The sequence below is a fragment of the Moschus berezovskii genome, chromosome 25, assembly GCF_049115385.1.
Source record: "Moschus berezovskii isolate FMDL1 chromosome 25, NW_MosBer_1.0, whole genome shotgun sequence".
Taxonomy (NCBI): Eukaryota; Metazoa; Chordata; class Mammalia; order Artiodactyla; family Moschidae; genus Moschus; species Moschus berezovskii.
Window position 1 is genome coordinate 8,107,326 of NC_142484.1, and position 19,224 is coordinate 8,126,549.

Genomic DNA, 19,224 nt, shown 5'->3' on the forward strand with positions numbered 1-19,224 from the left:
GCAGATGCCTGGATTCTGCCCCCACAGCCACTGTCAGGCACCTGCCTGCCCACAGCACCTGCTCCCTTGCCACACTTTCCCTCCACATCTGGGCACACAAAGACCCTGGACTCTTACCCACTTTGCCACCGCCACTGCTGCTGCTGCTGCTAAGTCGCTTCAGTCATGTCTGACTCTGTGCGACCCCATAGACGGAAGCCCACCAGGCTCCCCCATCCCTGGGATTCTCCAGGCAAGAACACTGGAGTGGGTTGCCATTTCCTTCTCCAATGCATGCAAGTGAAAAGTGAAAGTAAAATTGAAAGTGAAGTCGCTCAGTCGTGTCCGACTCTTAGCGACCCCATGGACTGCAGCCTACTAGACTCCTCCGCCCATGGGATTTTCCAGGCAAGAGTACCAGAGTGGGTTGCCATTGTCTTTTCTGGCCACTGCCACTTCCATCCCCCAAACAGGTAACAGTCCTCTGATTTTTAGGACCCAGGTGGCTGCCTTCCAGCCTCTGGAGGCCTCCTCCGCCATCCTTCACTTCCTGTCCTCCGCCAACTTCCTGAACTAGGGAGACCCTGCCCCTAGGCTCTGTCAGCAGGGACCCCTCTGCCGCTCTGCAGAGTGTGGGGGATGTGAGCAGACAGAGGTACTGGGTTGGGAGGCGGGGCCGGGGAACGAATCCCCTCCCTTTTCCCCGCGGCCGAGGGGTGACTGGACAGCAGCACGAAATCCTGTTCCTTTTGCCAGCAGAAATCGATAGCTAATTAATTCCCTCCCCAAAATAGTGTCCGGAAGTGGGGGTGGGGGCTGGGAGAGAAGCCAGGCCAGATAGAGACCCTGAGTGGGGAGGTGTTGGGGAGGGCGGGAGGATGCCATTCTCTGGCGTCTGGAGCTGCGCCTCTGCTGAGGGGGGTGGTCTCCGGCTGCTCCTTCTGAAGAGAGGGTATGGTCTTTCCCTTCCCTAAGCCTGAGGGTCCCTTTCCCCTGCACTGGGGCTGGGGTGAGGGTGCGTGTGTGTGTGTGTGTGGGGGGGGTGGTGGTAAGGGCGTCAATCAGGCTGGGAGCAGGTGCTGCATTTAATTTGATTGGCTAATTAGCCCGCGCATGTTAATTATCTCTATTACCCAATGAGGAGAGGCAGTGGCAAAGCTATATATAACCAGCGACAGTGTTTGGAGAGAGAGAGGGTTGCCTGCCTGGACCGCCTCCCTCCTTGCCTGGGAAGGGGTAGCCTTTGGAGGGGGGCTGGGGCAGGACTCTTGAGACCCTCTTGGAGCCTGTAGGGTTGAGGAGGAGGGAGTCAGAAGGAGCCGGATGGAAGGACCTGAGAGCTGGATTTGAGGGTCTCTTGGAGGTGGCTCCTCAAACTCTACTGCCAGCCACCTGAGGCCGTCTCTGCCTCATCTTCTTTCTGCATACCTGTCACTCCAACCATCCTGTGTCCCAACTCTCTGCTCACTCTTCACCTGGCTTTTTTCTCTCTCCCTTCATACCCCTAGCTTCCTCCCATGGAGGGAGAAAACACATCCATCCAACCTTCTCTCTCTCCAAGGATCCGTCTTTTCTTCTTTTGGCTCACACCCCTCTGAACTACACCTGGGGCTGCCCTGCCCTTTGTCATGCTGGAGTCAGAGACACATGGATCTAAGTCCCAGTTCCCCACTGACTTGCTGTGCGACCTTGGGCAAGTCCCTGGCCTTTAATATGTGGGATTCCCCAGTGGTTAATGGGAATAATGGGACCTCCCAGACTGACTAAGTAGAATGACATTTGTAAAACTGCTCAGCATCCAGGGCATTGATAAATGCTGTCGGAATTTGGAATTTAATTTTCTCTATCTTCTTGCTCTTTTTTCTCCCCATCAGGCCTTCTCTCTCATCCATTATTCTTCCCTTTCATGTGATTTCTCTTCTTCCTCTTCCCCCTCCCCTTCAGTATGTCCCTGTCTCTTCCTAAACTCTGGCCCTTCTCTGCTTCTCTCTCAGGCTTCACCCCACCTCTTTCCCTTCCTCCCTCCCCAAAATAAAATCAATGCAATATTCAGGACGGTTGTTGGATATAAATAATTACGACTCGGAGTTTAATGAGATGCAAATTCCCCTCCCTGTCGTGGGGTATAAATTGCTCTCTGACAGCCAGTTACAAGGGTAATCATTTCAGAAAGGCAATTTTATGCAAATGAGGCTGTCTGCCTCCTGGTGGCTCCCCCAGCCCTGGATGGGTAGGAGGCTGGAACCCAGGGGTGAAGGAAAGGCCCAAGTATCAGCCTAGGTCCCAGGCTGAAGACTGGGAGCTGGAGCTTGAGGCTGACAGACATTTAGGTTCAGGAAGGACCTGGGCTGGTGAGCAGGGTGTTGGGGCCCAGAAAGGGAGTGAGTGTTGTTTTGGGGGAATTGTAGACACAGAATCAGGTGACTGAGTCCTTGCATGGAAAGAGAGGGCTTGGGGCCTGGAAGTCTGGGTCCTGGCTGGCTTCTCTCCCTTGCCTCCTTCCCAGCCAGGTTACCCAGGGATACCATCGACGAATTGGCATTTAATTAATCCCAATGAATTATTTAGCAACTTCATTATCCAGCATCAGGAACTGATGAGAGAGAGCCCATGGCAGGTGGTGGGACTATGCACAGAGGTTGGGTAGCTCAGAGGAAGGGGCTGTGGTCAGCAGCTGGAGGAGTCTCTAGGCCTCACCCACAGGAGCTGGCCCTGGTCCTGATAGGAGGCGAAGGTGAGGGCATCTGGACTGGGCTCCTCCTGAACTCTTAAGGTGTCACCTCCCTACCTGTCTACATCTTAAACCCTGGATGATACCCCTAGAGGGTGTAATCTCCGCTCCTTCTCCCCCCACCCCACCCCAAGTGCTGTGTCCCAAGTATTCCCATCCTGGTGGCGAGACCCTCTCCAGGTCAAGATGGCTCCTCCAGTTCTAAAGGGAAACAGTTGAGCTCTTGCCAGTGTGAAGGGGGAGGCAGACACCGACGACGCCTCCCCTCCACCGAGCTCCTCAGTAACCCTTTCCTCTCCGTTTCCCCGCAGGCCTCCCTCCCCCATCTTCCGTCGGAGCCCGCAACGGGGGAGGGGCGCCTCTGCCGCCGCCCGGGGGAAGCCAGCATCTGGGCCTCTGCGCTCCTCGCCCTGCAGCCGGGTCCATGGCACTGTGAGCCGGCGAGGGAGCCCCGCTCGGCGCGGGGGTCGCCCGGCCCCCTCCCTGCCCCATGCACCCGCGGCTCTGAAGCCTGAGCGGGGCCGGGGGCCGGGCGGGGCCGGGGCCGCCGGAGGCATGGCGCCCGGGAACCGGTGGCGGCCGCCGTCGCTGCTGCTGCTGCTGACGCTCGCAGCAGGTGCGGGCGGCCTGGAGTTCGGCGGCGGCCCGGGGCAGTGGGCGCGCTATGCGCGCTGGGCCGGCGCGGCGAGCAGCGGCGAGCTCAGCTTCAGCCTGCGCACCAACGCCACGCGCGCGCTGCTGCTCTACCTGGACGACGGCGGCGACTGCGACTTCCTGGAGCTACTGCTGGTGGACGGGCGCCTGCGGTTGCGGTTCACGCTCTCGTGCGCGGAGCCCGCCACGCTGCAGTTGGACACGCCGGTGGCCGACGACCGCTGGCACATGGTGCTGCTGACCCGCGACGCGCGCCGCACCGCCCTGGCTGTGGACGGCGAGGCCCGCGCCGCCGAGGTGCGCTCGAAGCGGCGCGAGATGCAGGTGGCCAGCGACCTGTTCGTGGGAGGCATCCCACCCGACGTGCGACTCTCGGCGCTCACGCTCAGCACAGTCAAGTACGAGCCGCCCTTCCGCGGCCTCCTGGCCAACCTGAAGCTGGGCGAGCGGCCCCCCGCGCTGCTGGGCAGCCAGGGCCTGCGCGGCGCAGCCGCCGACCCCCTGTGCGCCCCCACGCGCAACCCCTGTGCCAACGGCGGGCTCTGCACCGTGCTGGCCCCCGGCGAGGTGGGCTGCGACTGTAGCCACACGGGCTTCGGCGGCAAGTTCTGCAGCGAAGGTGAGCTCGGGGGAGCCGCCGCTGGGTGCCAGGACGCGGGAGTGAGGGGCGGGAGGGTTGCCCGGGATCCGGGCCTGCGGTCCGCGGGCTCCGGCGCAAGGGCGGGTGTGTGTACCAGTACACGAGTTGTGAGGGGCGTGTGAGGACCCCTTTCTCAAGGAGAGGGCGCACGTGGTCAGCCAGGGAGCAGGACAAGCGGTGGGGTGCCCCAGGTGGGCGTGACCTGCCGGCACGTCAGGTGTGGGCGTGGCCGGTGTGGGCGTGGTCTGTGTGGGCGCGGCCTCGTGAGCCCATCCGGGGCGCCTCTCCCTATCCCCAGGGAGGGTTCCGTGGCGACCTGTGGGTAGGACCGTGTAGTGAGAGCCAACTAGAGAGAAGATGAAGGTCAGGCCCTTGAGGGCGGGTGGGTCGGGGTCGGGTGGGTCGCGAGGGCCGGTGGAAGAGCTCTGTGTGGGCGGGGCCTTGTGGGCAGGGACTGTGGTTGGGGGGCGGCCCTGTGAGAGAGTCCTGAAGGCTGTGTGGGGCTTGTAACCTCCTGGCGGTGGGTAGGGCTGTGAGAGTGAGTGAGGGAGCCGGGGCCTTCGAGCGCTGTGGGGAGGGCCGGGGCGGGCGGGGCCTAGGAGGCGGGGGCGTGGCCGGCCCGAGTGGGCGCGGCCACAGGCTGAGGGTCTGCGCGCGGGCGGGAAGCCCTGCCTGAGAGGACCCTACTGGACCCGCGCCTGAGGGCCGGGGCGGGAGACCGTTGGGCGCCGGGAGAAGAGCCCACGGCGCGTGCGAGGGTGGGTGGTGATTGTGAGGCTATGAGTGCACGCGCCAGGAGGACTGGAAGCGAGTGTTTCCAGAGTGAATGAAGCTCGAAGGAGAGGGTGGCTGAGGCCTCTCAGGGTTGGTGACTAGAGTCGCCGGTTTTGATGAGGGGAAAAAAAATGGCTGGTCGTCTCTTCCGGGTGAGAGACTGCAAAGGGAGGCTGGTTTTGAACATCGGAGCCCTCGCAAGCGTGGGGTTTGGAAGGGAGATTGGGGGGCTGGAGAGGGCTGGTGAGGACTCTGGAACTGGGTATGGAATCAGGACTTGAAGGGGAGGTTAAAGGAAGGAGAGGTTCTACCAGTACCCGGGATGCAAGAGGCCTTGATGAGCAAGGTGGGGGGACAAGGTCGAGGGTGGCTGTGCCAGGCCTGGGTGAGGTGAGGTTTTAGGGAAGTGGGCAAGGGAGGGATTTTGAGGCCCCTGTTGTACTTTGGTCTGGCTGGGGAGTGGGGGAGAGGTTCCCCATCAGTTTGGAGCCCGGGCATAGGCACCTCCTTCCTCCCTGGTGTGTGGCAGCCGTTTGGAGCGGAGGTGTGCAGTCCTTTCCTTCAGTCCCCCTAGGAGCTGTGGGCTGCTTAGTAGTTGTGGGTGTGTCTGCCCTCAAGAGGTAGGGTCTTTGAAGAGTGTGTGAGCCCACAGACTAGTGTGGCCCTGGGACTGCTTTGCGGGTAGTGTCCTCCTGGCCAGGACCTGGGACAGCTACAGGAGTAGCCACGTTTTCAGGTGAAGTCCTGTACTTTGCCCAGTATTTTGACTGTGTATCTGCAGTTGTGGTAGAGGAATACATAAGGGAGGTTTTCAGTGGCTCTTGGGAGTTATTTGTACAAGGTGGTGGGATGTATCTTCAGGAACTGTGTGTATTAAGTCAATCTGGCACCTTCTCGCCTTTTCTCCAAGGAGTGCAGGTGCTCCCTAAACTGTGAAATTGTGTGTCTGTGTGTGTTTGCTTGCATGCAGAGGTGCGGGAGTCTGGCGGTGTGAATATCATGTGCCAATGGTCTGTTGGCAAATAAAGTCCCGTGCCTAGTAGAGTGAGTAGTATGTGAGTGTAAGGGCTTGGCTGCATGTGTAGGTATCCATGTGCGTGTGTTTTCATGAGAGACCTCAGTAAGACACTGGACTGTATGAGGAATCTTTCATGGCCTTTAACTTGATTCTCTGGTCCCTATGATCTCTCCCCTCTAAGCCTTCTTAAGAAAATAGCATGAACCATGCTATTTTTTTAAAAATTATTTTTTTGGCTGCACCATGCAGCAGTGTGTGGGATCTTCATTCCCCAACCAGGGATTGAACCTGAGCCTGCTGCAATGGAACCTCAGAGTCTTAGCCACTGCACCGCCAGGGAAATCCCTGAACCACACCCTTCTGATTAGATGGAAGGGAAATTTGAGCTACAGAGAAGCCACTGGTCCATGATCTCACTGTAGCAGAATTGGCTTGGGTGTATGAAAAATGCAGCCAGAGTCCTTGTATTCATTTCCTGAAAGGATTCGTTGGCCAGAGGCTCCCAGTGAGCCATACAAGATATGTGCTTTGGAATGTGTGTTGTGTGGTTGTGTGTCTGAGGTGTGTTTGGGTACCTATGTGTGATGGGGTGGTTGTATCATGTGTATATATATTGAATGTGTATCATTTAAATGTTTGTGTCAGCTCTGTTGGAGCTGGGAGAGACAGCTGCGTATCTAACCCATTTTGTGTGTGTGTGTGTTAAAAGGTAAAAAGGTAGAGATATTCATCTCTGAATTCCCTGCACCTAGTATGGTATTTGGCACTTAGTGGGTGTTTGGTAAACATCTATTCGATGACTGAATAGATGTTAACAAGTACTTGATAGAATAAAGGCTTGGGGAAGGCTGTATGTGTATGTGGAACTATGTATGTATATATCTTCAGATATATGTTGTGGGCATGGTGGTTATCAACGCTGATAAACTCTGATTACATCTAGCAATGACAGGCACAGTGACAGCTCAACTGCTTCTCCTCCCACCCATGACCTCATTCCCTCCCTTTACATTTGTTCCTTATTTCCTGGGTAGGTTTTGTAATATCCTGTGCTCATTACACTTCTTCTAGTACATTCTCATCCAGCCAAGGAGGAAGGGAATGAGCTGCTCCCCCTTGGGTATTGGGTTTGGGGTTGGAAGATTTTAAGGGGAACATGTCTGGCTCCTGATCAGGGCCAGAGTCTTCAAGCCTCTCTGGAAATTACAGTTACTTCATTCTTATCTGCTTTGAGTGATCCCCAACTTTTTCTGAGATTGAAGACATTTTTAAAAGTCAGTAATTCACAGTACCCCTTCCAAATAGTAGTTATTTTTATATCTGTTTATTGTGAAAATAGATGACTCAAAGCTACTATGAATTCAGGAAAGCTTTTACATGGCTTTGATGTTATATTTGCCATTGTGGTTAATCAAATATACGTTAAGAAAAATGGTTTTAGCTTTATATGTAAGACATACCAATCTGCCTTCAGCTAGTTGGTGGATCCTTTGGACACCCCCCACCCCTCCTGCCTTCCTGCGTCTGGGCCTGCCCATTGACTGGGAACGTCCATGCTAGGAAATCTGCTTCTTTTCTCTGGGGTTCTGGCCACAGGTGATTCAAGACAGGGCTAAGTATGAGTCGCTGAGTGTGTGCATTCCTGCTGACTGTCTGCCAAAGTGGGGATCAAGTAGACTGGGATTTTGCATTGATTTTCATGGGAATTCCTCCTCATGTCATTCATGTGTGGGGAGAAAGAGCTGAAAAGTGATCAAGGAAGAAAAGTGTGCCAGTATGCGTGGAATACCTCAAATGGAGTGGGGGCACAGAGGCATACGATGGCGTGTCAGGGGTGTGGTGTGTACCTCACTTGGGAGAGAAACGAAACCAGCGGTGATGCATGTGTTAACAGGAAGATAGGTGCATGGGTCTCATGTGTATTTGGTAGGTTTGTTGGCAGTTTAATTCAGCAGGTTACTGTCAAGGCCTCCTTTGTGACAAACTTTGTGTTGGGGGCTGTAGGTGAGTCAGATGTGGAGAAGACACTGCTCTGGGAGTTGCCTGCTTAACTGAGGAAGCAGATGAAAAGCAGGCAATGTGTGGTTAAGAGCACAGATTCTGTAGTGGGGCTGTCTGGGCAGTGACCTTGGACTTAAGCTCTCTCTGTCCGGTTTCCTTATCTGTAAAATGGAACAGCAATACTACCTACCTTACAGAGTTGTTATGGGAATTAAATAAGCTAATTCATATAAAATGCTTAGAATAGTGCCCGGCACATAGAATGTGCTCGAGAAATAACAGCAAGCAAACAGCATGCTATATGCAGCAAGATTCAGTGAGGCAGTGTAGCTTAGTGACAGTGAAGCTCTGTCTCCTGAGGGTCAGATCTGGGTTTAAATCTGACTTCTCTACTCACTAGGCCTGTGAGTCACATGAATATCTAATCTTCAGACTGGTTTTTCCTGACTTGCAAAATGGGAACAAGCATGGTTATCTCACAGGTTTGTTGTGGGAATTAAACAAGTGTCTGGTATGTAATTAGTGGTGTAAAGTGAAGTGAAAGTCACACAGTTGTGTCTGTCTTCTCACGATTCCATGGAATGTAGCCTGCTCAGCCCCTCTGTCCATGGGATTCTCCAGGCAAGAGTACTGGAGTAGGTTGCCATTTCCTTCTCTAGGGATCTTCTCAACCCAGGGATTGAACCTGGGTCTCCTGCATTGCAGGCAGATTCTTTACCAACTGAGCCACCAGGGAAGCCTAGTGGTATAAATTATAGTATTATTATAAACAGAGTACTCTTGGAATTTTGAAGAAGGGGAGAGTTTACAAGTTGTGTGTGCATACATGCTCAGTCTGACTCTTTGCAACCCCATGGGGTATAGCTCACCAGGCTCCTCTGTCCACGGAACTTTCCAGGCAAGAAATACTGGAGTGGGTTTTCATTTCCTTCTCCAGGGAATCTTCCTGACCCAGAGACAGAACCCAGAATCTCTTGGGTCTCCTACATTGGCAGTCGGATTCTTTACCATTTGCACCACCTGGGAAGCCAAGTTGGGGGATTAGTAATAAAAGGCATACTATTTAAGACTGGTCTTGAACGTTGATCAGTAAACTTGGTTTGGGGAGGTCCCGCCAAGCAAAGGAGCTAGTAAGAACAGTGGTGTAGAAGGGGGAAGCGCACATCATGGCCATACAGGGGCACCAAAGAGTGAAGGGAAGACAGTGAGATCTAAAGCAGGAGAAGCAGCTTGAGGCCAGGTCTTGGGACTGTTTTTTGTTTGTTTGTTTTCCCCCACCTCTCAGCCTGCAGGATCTTAGGTCTCTGACCAGGAGTCAAACCCAGGCCCCCCCCAGCAGTGAAAGCACTGAGTCCTAACCATTGAACCACCAGGAAATTCCCCAGGTTTTGACTTAAATCATTCAACTAATGTGTATTGAATGCTGTGTGTAGAGTATTGGTAAATGGAGCCACAAAATACTTTTGAGCAGGTGTGTGAATAAGAATGGTGTTTTGGAAGCTGGGAGCAAAGGGTAGAATGCAGTATGGAGGGCAGAGTCATGCGGTGGAGGAATCAGTGGGAGAAAGTTTAGGAAAGAGACATTGAGGCCCTGAACCTCTGCTGTGTTGGGGAGCGTGAGGAAGGGTGGCGGCGGCTGTGGTAGCAACACCAGCAATGTGGCTGAGAGCCGTGGCGGAGACTGAAGTTGCAGCACCCTGCCTTTCCCATGTGGAGGGGCAGAGGTGGTGAGGTTTCAGGTTTGCTTGGTTAGAAGGATGGTGGTGGGGGTGACAGGGAAGGGAAAAGTTGGGAGAAGGAGCAGGTTTGAGCCACATATCACAGCTCTGTCTTACTGTCCTAGACAGAGGTGTCCTAGCAGTCGGAAATGTGAGACCAGAGTTTTGAGATGAAGGTGGGGCTGAAAGTGGAGACCTGGGAGCCTTGTGTGTGGAGAGAATATTGGATACTTTAGGGTCAGATGAAGTGGCCAAGGAAGAGGTGAAGAGACATTAGGAGTCTCATTTGGGAGGAGGAGGGAAAGCAGCTGCCGCAGACACTGGGAGGGAGCAGTTAGAACAGAAAGAATCAGATCAGTCAGGGGAGGAGAGAGCAGGGCCTCACAGCTAGTGGGTGTCTGCTGGGTGTGTTGAAGGCATGACCGCCCCATGAGATTAAGAGCTGGGATCTGAACCTGAGCTGACTCCAGGGGCTCCCACCTTCTCCACGCTGCCTCTGAAAAGGAGAGGCGGTCAGTCAGTTGTGTCGTGGACAACCCACATTTGGTTTATTGGATAACCTGTGTTTGGTTTATTGGAGGTGCTTCGGGATGGTGTTTCATCTGAAACCAGTAACCACCCCGGATTCCCTGCTACAGCTTCTTCTTTCAGGCAGTGTGTGATGAGGGTGTTCCCGTTTTTGTCGCCGGCTGTTCTACCACTGAGAGAGGGCAATGTAAATCGATCAGTAAACTCTCAGCCTTCCGGAGCCCTCGGGGAAGAACTCATCCTGAAAAGGGGGGCTTTATCCCATTAAAATACGCAACTCACCACCATTTACAACATTTCAGATGGAAATCTTTAAAAAATATGTTGCACACCTCCCTACCTGCCTAAGCACATTTGGAAGGTGATTTAGCCTTTTCCGGATGACTCAGGCAGTCGTGATTCCCCTCAGGTATTGCACTGGACTGTCAGTGCTTCCTTTGTTGAGGTATGTCCCTGCCTGAAATGATGCCAGACTGCTATACTTTAGTGTTCTTCAGTTCAGTTCAGTCGCTCAGTCATGTCCGACTCTCTGCGACCCCATGAATCACAGCACGCCAGGCTTCCCTGTCCATCACCAACTCCCGGAGTTCACTCAAACTCATGTCCATCGAGTTGGTGATGCCATCCAGCCATCTCATTCTCTGTCGTCCCCCTCTCCTCCTGCCCCCAATCCTTCCCAGGATCAGAGTCTTTTCCAGTGTTGGCTTTTTCTAGTTTTTCCACCTCCGCCCTTTGGAGAAGTTGTCAGGTAGCAACCCCCCACCTCTGTTTGTGAACTTGGAAATCAACATTCCCAGCATGTTAGAATTGTGTGTCACTAACAGAGAGCAGATTCTGGGTTGGGTGTGAGAGGCTCCCCTATGAGAAAATAACAGTTTTTAATGTATAACTGTTATCATGTCGGTTGTGGCTGCTCAGGACTGTTTCTTTTCTTCGGTTCTGGTCTTCATCACTGTCCTTGATAATGAATCTGCCGGAATCCTGAATTCATGTTAGCCAAGACAGTACCATTTATGCTCTCTGGGGAAGCAGTCAAGACCTGCGTGTACGAAAGTTGAGTAAATGAGGTCACGTATGTGGAATCACTCTGTCAGCTCTAGCATCTAATACCTGTGGTCCTGACAGCTTCTGCTGTGGAGACAGCTCCAGGCAGAAAGCGATGGACAGCTGAGAGAGCTGGGTGGGGAGTGACTGCTGTAAGATACCAGAGATGAGGTACGTGTTCCCAAGGAGAGCCTCCTAGGGTGGAATGGTTAAGAGCACGGGCTGCTGGGCTTAATCTCGGGTTTGCTAACTGCTGGCTGTGTGAACCTGGACAAGTTGCTGAATCGCGTTGTTTTTCAACATACTACTCTGTGAAATGGAGGTCATGTGTTGTTGTGAGGACTAAATAAGTGAATACGTGGAAATATGATGTCACTGACTCTATGGACATTAGTTTGAGCAAACTCCAGGAGATGGTGAAGGACAGGGAAGCCTGACATGCTGCTGTCCATGGGGTCACAAAGAGTCAGACATAACTTAGCATCTGAACAACAAATGGAAACCCTTAGGTCTTCCCTGGTGGCTCAGATGGTAAAGAATTTGCCCGTAATGCAGGAGACCGGAGTTCAGTCCCTGGCTCTGGCAGATCCCCTGGAGAAGGGAATGGCTACCCACTGTGGTATTCTTGCCTGGAAAATTCCATCGACAGAGGAGCCTGGCAGGCTACAGTCCATGGAATCGCAAAGATTTGAACGTGACTGATCGATTAACACTTTCATTTTACGATGTGCCAGGCACTATTCTAAGTGATCAATAAATGCTACTGTGATTATTAACCCTCGTGGTCAGAGAAGGCTTCAAGGAGGAGGTAGAACTTGGCTAGATCTGGAAGGATGGCTGAGTGAGATTTATGGAGGTAAAGGAAAGGCTAGGTCTTTACCGCCAGGAAAATGGCCTAAGTGCAGAGTCTAGAGGATGTGAGTTGAGTGTATCAGACCAAGATGGTTGTGCTTTATTATTATTATTTTTTAACTACCTATTGATTTGGCTGTGTTGGGTCTTAGTTGCAGCATGCAGGATCTAGTTCCCTGACTAAGGATGGAACCCAGGCATTGGAAGTGCAGCATCTTAGCCGCTGGCTGGGCCACCAGGGAAGTCACTGGTTGTGCTTTATGGGAAATAAGATCGGAACTGCAGATTAAAACCAGCTTCTAGAAATCTTGACTTGCAGGCCCAGAATGCAGCCCATCAGAGCTTTTAAAGCCAGACAGATTTGGTTCAGATTTTGATTCTGCCCCTCTGCCCAGCTGTGTGGCCTTGGGCAAATTTCTTCCATTTTCCAAACCTTGGTCTCCCCATCTCTCTGAGGGAGTAATAGTATCTGTTGATGAAGTAATAGCAGTAGGGAAATGGAGCACAGAAAGAGTCAGGCTCCCTCAAAGTGCTGGGTGAGTGAGGAGTGTTCACTTTAACTTTTTATTCATTCAGCAAACACAGGCCTGCCTTTTTCTGAGCCAGGAACTGTGTGAGCGGCTGGATACACAGAGATGAATGAGACATTGTCCTTGCTCTTGGAGATCTCACAGTCCAGCCAGGAAGCAGACATGGAAACACAATCGCAACAGAGATCCGATAAGTGAAATAACAACCCAAGGTACATCTTGAGAACTGGCACAAAAGAGGGATGGCAAGGAGATCAGCTCAGAACCCAGACCCACATAGACTGACCTAGTCTGAAAGCAGGAGTCGACTTCTCAGGCAGCCGAGGGAATAGTATGTATAGACACATGGCATATTAGGGAAACGTGGAGAAATGGGGTGTGGCTGGAGTCTGGATTGTTGCAAGGAGGGGAGGTTGGAGGGAGGCGTGGTAAAACCTCAAGTGGATTTTCTCAGGAAAATTGGACTGGGACTTCCATGGTGGTCCAGTGGCTAAGACTCTGCCCTCCCAATGTAGGTAGCCAGGGTTTGATCCCTGGTCAGGAAACTAGATCCCGCATGCCACAACTATGAGCTTGTGTGACTCAACTAAAGATCCTGCATCCTGCCACAAAGATTCTGCACACTGCAACAAAATTCTTGCGTGCTGCACCTGAGACCCGGCACAACCCCCAAAAAACAACGCAAAGAAAAACAAAAAAAGACTGGACTTGGACTTGCTTGGTGGTCCAGAGGTTAAGAATTGTCTTGCAATGCAGGGGATGCAGATTCAATCCCTGGTCCAGGAAGATCCCACATGCTGTGGAGCAACTGAGACCGTCTGCCACGACTACTGAGCCTGAGCGCCTGGAGCCCGTGCTCCACAAGAGTAACCACTGCAGTGAGAAGCCTGCTCACTGCAACAAAGAGTACCCTCCCTGCGACGAAGAGTAACCCCTGCCATGACTGCAGAAAGCCTGGGCGCAGCAACGAAGACCCAGCGCAGCCAAAAATAAAATTCAAAAAATTTTAAAAAGATTGGACTTGATCCTGTAGGTCCTGGGAAGCCGTGAAGAGTTCTAAGCAGAGTCATGACTTGGTTGGACTACTTTGGTGGTGCTTGGACTGTGAATTACAGGGTAAAAAGACTGCCGTAGGGGGAGATCCTTTAAGAGTGTTCCGAGAAGAGGGTCTGAGGAGGGTCTGGCCTTGGGCTGTGCTGAGGGTGATCGAGGGATGGAAAGGGTTTCAAGGAGTCAAGCTGAGCTTTTAGAGTTTTAGAAGCTGGAATTGATAGGACCTGGTGATTGGTATGCTGCTGCTGCTAAGTCGCTTTAGTCATGTCCAGCTCTATGCGACCCCATAGACGGCAGCCCACCAGGCGCCGCCGTCCCTGGGATTCTCCAGGCAAGAACACTGGAGTGGGTTGCCATATCCTTCTCCAATGCATGAAAGTGAAAAGTGAAAGTGAAGTCGCTCAGTCATGTCCAACTCTTTGCGACCCCATGGACTGCAGCCTACCAAGCTCCTCTGTCCATGGCATTTTCCAGGCAAGAGTACTGGAGTGGGGTGCTATTGCCTTCTCCAGGTGATTGGTATAGGGAAAAAAAAAAAGATCAAGGCTGCTTTCTGGGTGCCTTGTCTGATCAGGGAAGGCCAGTAGGAAGAGAGGGCCATCGTGGACAGGAGGACACTCAGCCCGTGAGCCACTCGGGCCACACTTCTCTGTAAGCAGGTCAGGAGCACAGAAGAGGCTTGTACCTGAGCCTCTGAGAAGTTCTGCCCATGTGCGTGTGTGTGTGCATGTGTATTGACCACGCTGGTACTTAGTCAGGTATATCTGGCACAGGTACCAAGACAGCCAGGCTGGGTTTGGGCGGGGGACCAACCGGCAGGAGACTAAGGCAGGAACCTGGCTCAGGGGTGAGTGTGGGGGCTCTGATGACCAAGGAGTGCAGTGGGCAAAGGCAGAGGTGATTTTGTGCTCCTGGGCAAGTGTCCTTTTCTGTGCAAAGGAGGGAGATAACATACCAAGCTTGTGAGGGTTGCCTGGAAGCTGGTGTGTGATGGCACACAATGTGTGACTGACTCATGGCATCTCTGGAGTGTGGCAGAGTGTGGGGCATATACTCCATAAGAAGTGCTGGTTGAGGCACTTCCCTGGCAGTCCAGTGGTTAAGACCCTGTCTGTGCTTCCAGTGCAGGGAACATGGGTTCAGTCCCTGGTCTGGGAACTAGGATCTCACATGCCACTCAGTGCAGCTGAAAAATAAAATTAAAAATAAAAAGAAGCATTTGTTGAAAGCAGTGCCTTTGCTGAAGGCAGGGAAATGGGCACTTTGTTGCGGAGGGTGGAGATGTCGAGCGTGGCTTGAGCAGGGGCTGGATGTCAGGAATTGAGTGATTGCTGAGCGCACGGCCGTGGGTGCAGGACTGGCCGGCAGGGAAAAAGCCAGGGCTACAAATACAGGTTTGGGGGTCCCTCAGCCATGAAAGTGAGCTCTCACGGAGGAGGGCGGGAGAAGAGAGGAGTGTGGAGGGCAGGGGGCTGAGCCTGGAGAGGCCCATGATGGCAGGTGAGGGGCACAGGTGAATCAGCAGAAAGCAAAGTGCAGCCAAGAAGGAGAGGCCAATGAGTCCCCAGGTGCCTCGCTAGGAAGCCAGGAGACAGGGGTCTTGTGCAGGCAGCAAACTAAACTTGGTCGTTTGACCTTCCTGAGTGTAGCACAACCCACATTTGTGGAAGGTGGGAATAGGGTTTTTATATCCCCGCCATGTTGGATTATCCAGAAACACCGAGCCTGCTTGTTTGTGCAGGAGCTGAAGAGATGAGTGTGCTGACCGGCCAGGGCCCCAGCACATGGGGGCTGAAGTGATCCCAGACACAGGGCTGCTCATGAGAGCCCAAGGGTTTTCCTGGGGGCCCCTTCCTAGCCAGCTTCCCTCCCCGCCATAAATGTCGTGTGATTCAGTTTATTTAAGCAAGTCATTGTATACATGGTTATTGGGGGATGCTGCTGCCAGGTAAAAGAAGCCCTGGGTTGTAGAGAAGTGTGTGTGTAACACATGTAGATACGTATAAGCTTGTGTGTGTGGGTTTAGAAAATGGGAGATGATAGATCATAGACAAAAAAGGGAGCTGTGTTCCTCACGGGGCAGGGGGTGGAGTTGGGTGGGTCTCCAGCCCCTGGAGGGAGTAGGGGGTGGTGTGCAGCTCATATTATGTATTAGATCACAGTGCGGGTATTGATTCTGCATGGAGCCTGTGTGTGTACTGTGGGGGCGGGTATAAGATGTGACAAATGACAGTGTGTGCTTCTGGAGTTTACTTAACCCCCTGAGAGCGGATGAGACAATAACACAAAGTGAGGTTGGAGGTAGGAGATGGTGTGTGCACGCGGGCATGAGTGTGTCCTGAACAGCTGTTTACCTGTACAAGTGTGTATCCTGGGGTCCACTTACACACATGTGCGCACATGTGTGTGTGTGAGCCCAGCTTTCTTGAGCTTAGTTGAAGGAATTGCCTCTTGGCTCCCTCGCTTCCTTCCTTCTCTCTTGACCTACGTGGTGAGCCCGAGGGACAGGCTCAGGCAGGCCCCTAAGCAGTGAAGGCTGACTGCCCAAAGGGTGTGGCATGACAGAGGGGTGGGCTCAGTCTGGCCCCCCAAAATTTATCCCCCTTCTACCACTGAAGTAGCCCATCCAGCCTGGGGGCGCTTTGTCTCATCCAGCTGTTGAAAAGTCGTTTATCCCAGAATCACAGAACCAGAGCCAGAAGGGTCTCAGAGGAGCTCTAGTCCACCCATCTCCACCCTGGAGAGGTACTAGGGGCTCAGAGAGGCTGAGGGACTGGGATGGGAGGCATGCAGCACTTTGAGACAGAAGCTGTGTACTAACCCCCCGACCCCAAGGGTGGTGATGGGGAGCATGGTTGGATCTGAGTGTGCAAAGGCCTTGGGTGTGAGTTGTGTGAGAGATTATACATGTCTCTGCATCACTAAGTGCCTATGTGTGTCAGTGTGTCAGTGAGGGTGAGCCCTGCGTGAGCATGTCTCCATCTGTCTCTGAGCTGCGGTGGCATGCAGGGAGGAGCATGCTGGGGGAGGCTGGGCGCCTGACTGCTGCTCCTGGCCTGGCCTCCGATTCTCCATGTGACCTTGAACTGCTGCTCCCTGTCCTGGGCCTCAGTTTCCTGAAATGTGACTTAGGCTCAGGTCCCCTTGGGCTGTGTGACCCTATATGTGAGGTGCCGACTCAGGGAACAGCTTGGTCTCTGTCTCATCCCCCAGGGGCCTTCCAGGTTGGGTGACTTGTATCCAGGCCTGGGCGGGCTAGAAGACCTTAAACCCACCTCCCATCACTCTGCTTGGAGCCCTGTCCGTGGTACCTTCGTTAACGGCCCTCTTTTTCTCTCTCTCTTTGCCTCCCCCTTCCTGAACCTTGCTGGCCTATAGAGGAGCACCCCATGGAAGGTGAGTGATGACTCTCGGTCGCTGGGAGTGGTGGATCAATTGCTGGGGGTCCTGGCATTTCCCTCCCCTGCCCATGTGTGGGGGCCCCCAGGGAACGATGTCCTCTTGGCAGCCTTGGCCCCGCCTCTCACCTGTTCCCTCTTTCTGGTCTGCTGGGGAGAACTGCCTGGCGGGGCCAGTCCTTCCACTGCCTCTCCTCAGCACTTCTGCCCACCGGCCTGTCTTCCTCCCTGGGAGGAGACCAGACTGGTAGTGGAGCTGCAGGGGTGGGACTGAAGATTCACAAGTGTCCAGAAATGACTGAGAAGATATGTTTTTGCTCAGCCCAGGGGAGGAAGCGTAGAAGGGCCATACTGCCAGGGCCTGGGGGTGGTGCTCAGGTAGAATTTGCTCCAGAGTCTGAAGAGTACAGGTCCCTGGGTCAGGGGTGTGGGCTGGGTGGCTGTTTCTCCTCTTTGACACACTTGCAGTCCCCTGTCCCCTGGGCTGGCATGAGTAGGTAGGGTGGTCTGCTTCTTCCTTCAGCCCAGGCCCAAGAAAGGGCGCGGAGCGTGCCTCGCTTCAGGGTCTCTCTGTCCATTCTTTCCCTGTCTTCTGCTTCATTTGCCTTTTCTCTCTCTCTGGTTTTTGTCTATGCCTCTCTTTTTCTCCAGGGCTCTGTTCCTGGACTTCTTTGTTTCTGTCCTTCCCTGGGCTCCATCTGGGTTCCTGTCATTCTCTGAAACTTCACCTCTCACTGTGCTTTTCCATGTTTCTTTTCCTTCTTCGAGGTAGACCAGATCAGGGAGAAAAGACTGGGTTGGATGGTCCAGGCTTGAAGGCAGGGCTGCAGTGGAGCTCATGTGGCCCCCACAGGAGGGCAGGCTGTGGGCTGGGAGGGAGAGAGGATGCCGATCACCAAACCTGTCCCATACTTTCTTCCTGGAGCAGCGAGACTGGGAAGTATGTGGGCAACCCACCCTGCCCTGGATGAGGGAGTCTGGGGCAGAAAGAAGGCACGGGGGGCCTGGCTGAGTGTGGGGCTGGAATCCACTTTCCCTCATGGTGTCCACGTTTGGCTCATCTCTCTCCCCGATGTCCCTTCTGCTTGAGTGTCCTCAGGTACCCTGATCCCTGTAGGCAGGCACCCACGTGCGCATGCGTGTATGTGAACCTGTGTGCACACGTGTTCATGCAGCTCTGTTATGTCTGTGTGCACGTCTGTACACATACACTTGTATATGCGTCTGAGTGTGTGCGGAGCTCTGTGGCCCGCAGCGTCCTGTCTCCTGTGGCCCATGTCCCTGGAGCCTCTGTAGAAACGTCTGCATCTGTGTCTGCATCTGTCCTGTCTGGGTCTGTTTCCCCGTGTGTCAGTGTTTACCTCTGTGTGTGTGTGTGAGAGAGAGAGAGTGTGCGCGTCTGCGTGGACGCAGCCTTCTGAGGGCTGGAGATAAGATTTAGTGCTGATGTGACTTCTACTTGCTCTTGATGTCATGTCTCCTCCAGAACAAAGGGAGAGATACAAGAGGAAGAGGGGGAAAGGGTGGAGGAGAGAGCCTGGGGGGAGGGGGCAGACAGACCAGAGGAAGGAGGGGGGCAGGTAGAGGTGGGAAGAGGAGGGAGGCAGCGCAGGGAGGGGCAGAAAGGGGAGAAGCGCGCGGGGGGAACAGCCAGGCCACGAGAAGAAGCCGGAGGGCTGGTAGGGGAGCAGCAGTGGCCTGGAGCTGAAGGGGAGAAAATAGGGAACAATTCTCCCAACAAGTAGACTAGAGGGACAGAGAGAAGTTGGGTTGCAGGGGCAGTGGGGACTGAGCGCCCTGAGCCATCTGTTGGGGATACCATGGTGGCCTGCTGGTCTGGATGAGGCCTTGCATGTCAGTGGTTGGGCAGGGGTGTGTGTCTGTGGCTCTGCGTGTGTATGTGTTGTGTGTGTGTGTGCATATGTGTGTGTATGCACACGCAGGGATTGATGCATCTGTGCATCTCTGTGACGTGGCTGCTTGTGTGTCTTCCCATCTTGTCCCCTGTAGCCCTCTTTCTTCTTTCGACGCTGGTCCTCCCTGGGGTTCTGTTAGGAGAGTGAGGGGGTGAGACTGCGAGTGGGGCAGTAGGTTTGGCAGGTGGTGGCTTCATGGGGATGGACTGGGGGGCTCCTCGATGGTGCTATACTCTGGACTCTGCGGGTCCCCCTTCAGATTTCTGAGTCCTCTGTGCCAGCCCTTTTCTGGCCCTTGGACACTGTGGCTCAGGCCGAGCTTTCTCCCAGGAACCCAGCCATCCTGCTCCCCAGCTCTTATCAAGTATCTCCTTTTGGGGATCCTGGT

General features: G+C 53.7%; 1 protein-coding gene across 1 annotated transcript in view; it reads left to right on the forward strand.

Annotated features, from left to right (window-relative positions):
* The first annotated feature begins 328 nt into the window (after positions 1 to 328).
* The window catches only part of NRXN2 (neurexin 2), a 103,791-nt gene continuing 84,895 nt past the window's right edge, over positions 329 to 19,224 (forward strand). Inside the window, exons 1-3 of the mRNA XM_088832122.1 lie at positions 329 to 452; positions 3,022 to 3,983; positions 16,901 to 16,918. Of these exons, the coding sequence (XP_088688248.1) occupies positions 343 to 452; positions 3,022 to 3,983; positions 16,901 to 16,918 (1,090 nt within the window). The 5' untranslated portion in view covers positions 329 to 342. The remainder of the gene's footprint in view (positions 453 to 3,021; positions 3,984 to 16,900; positions 16,919 to 19,224) is intronic.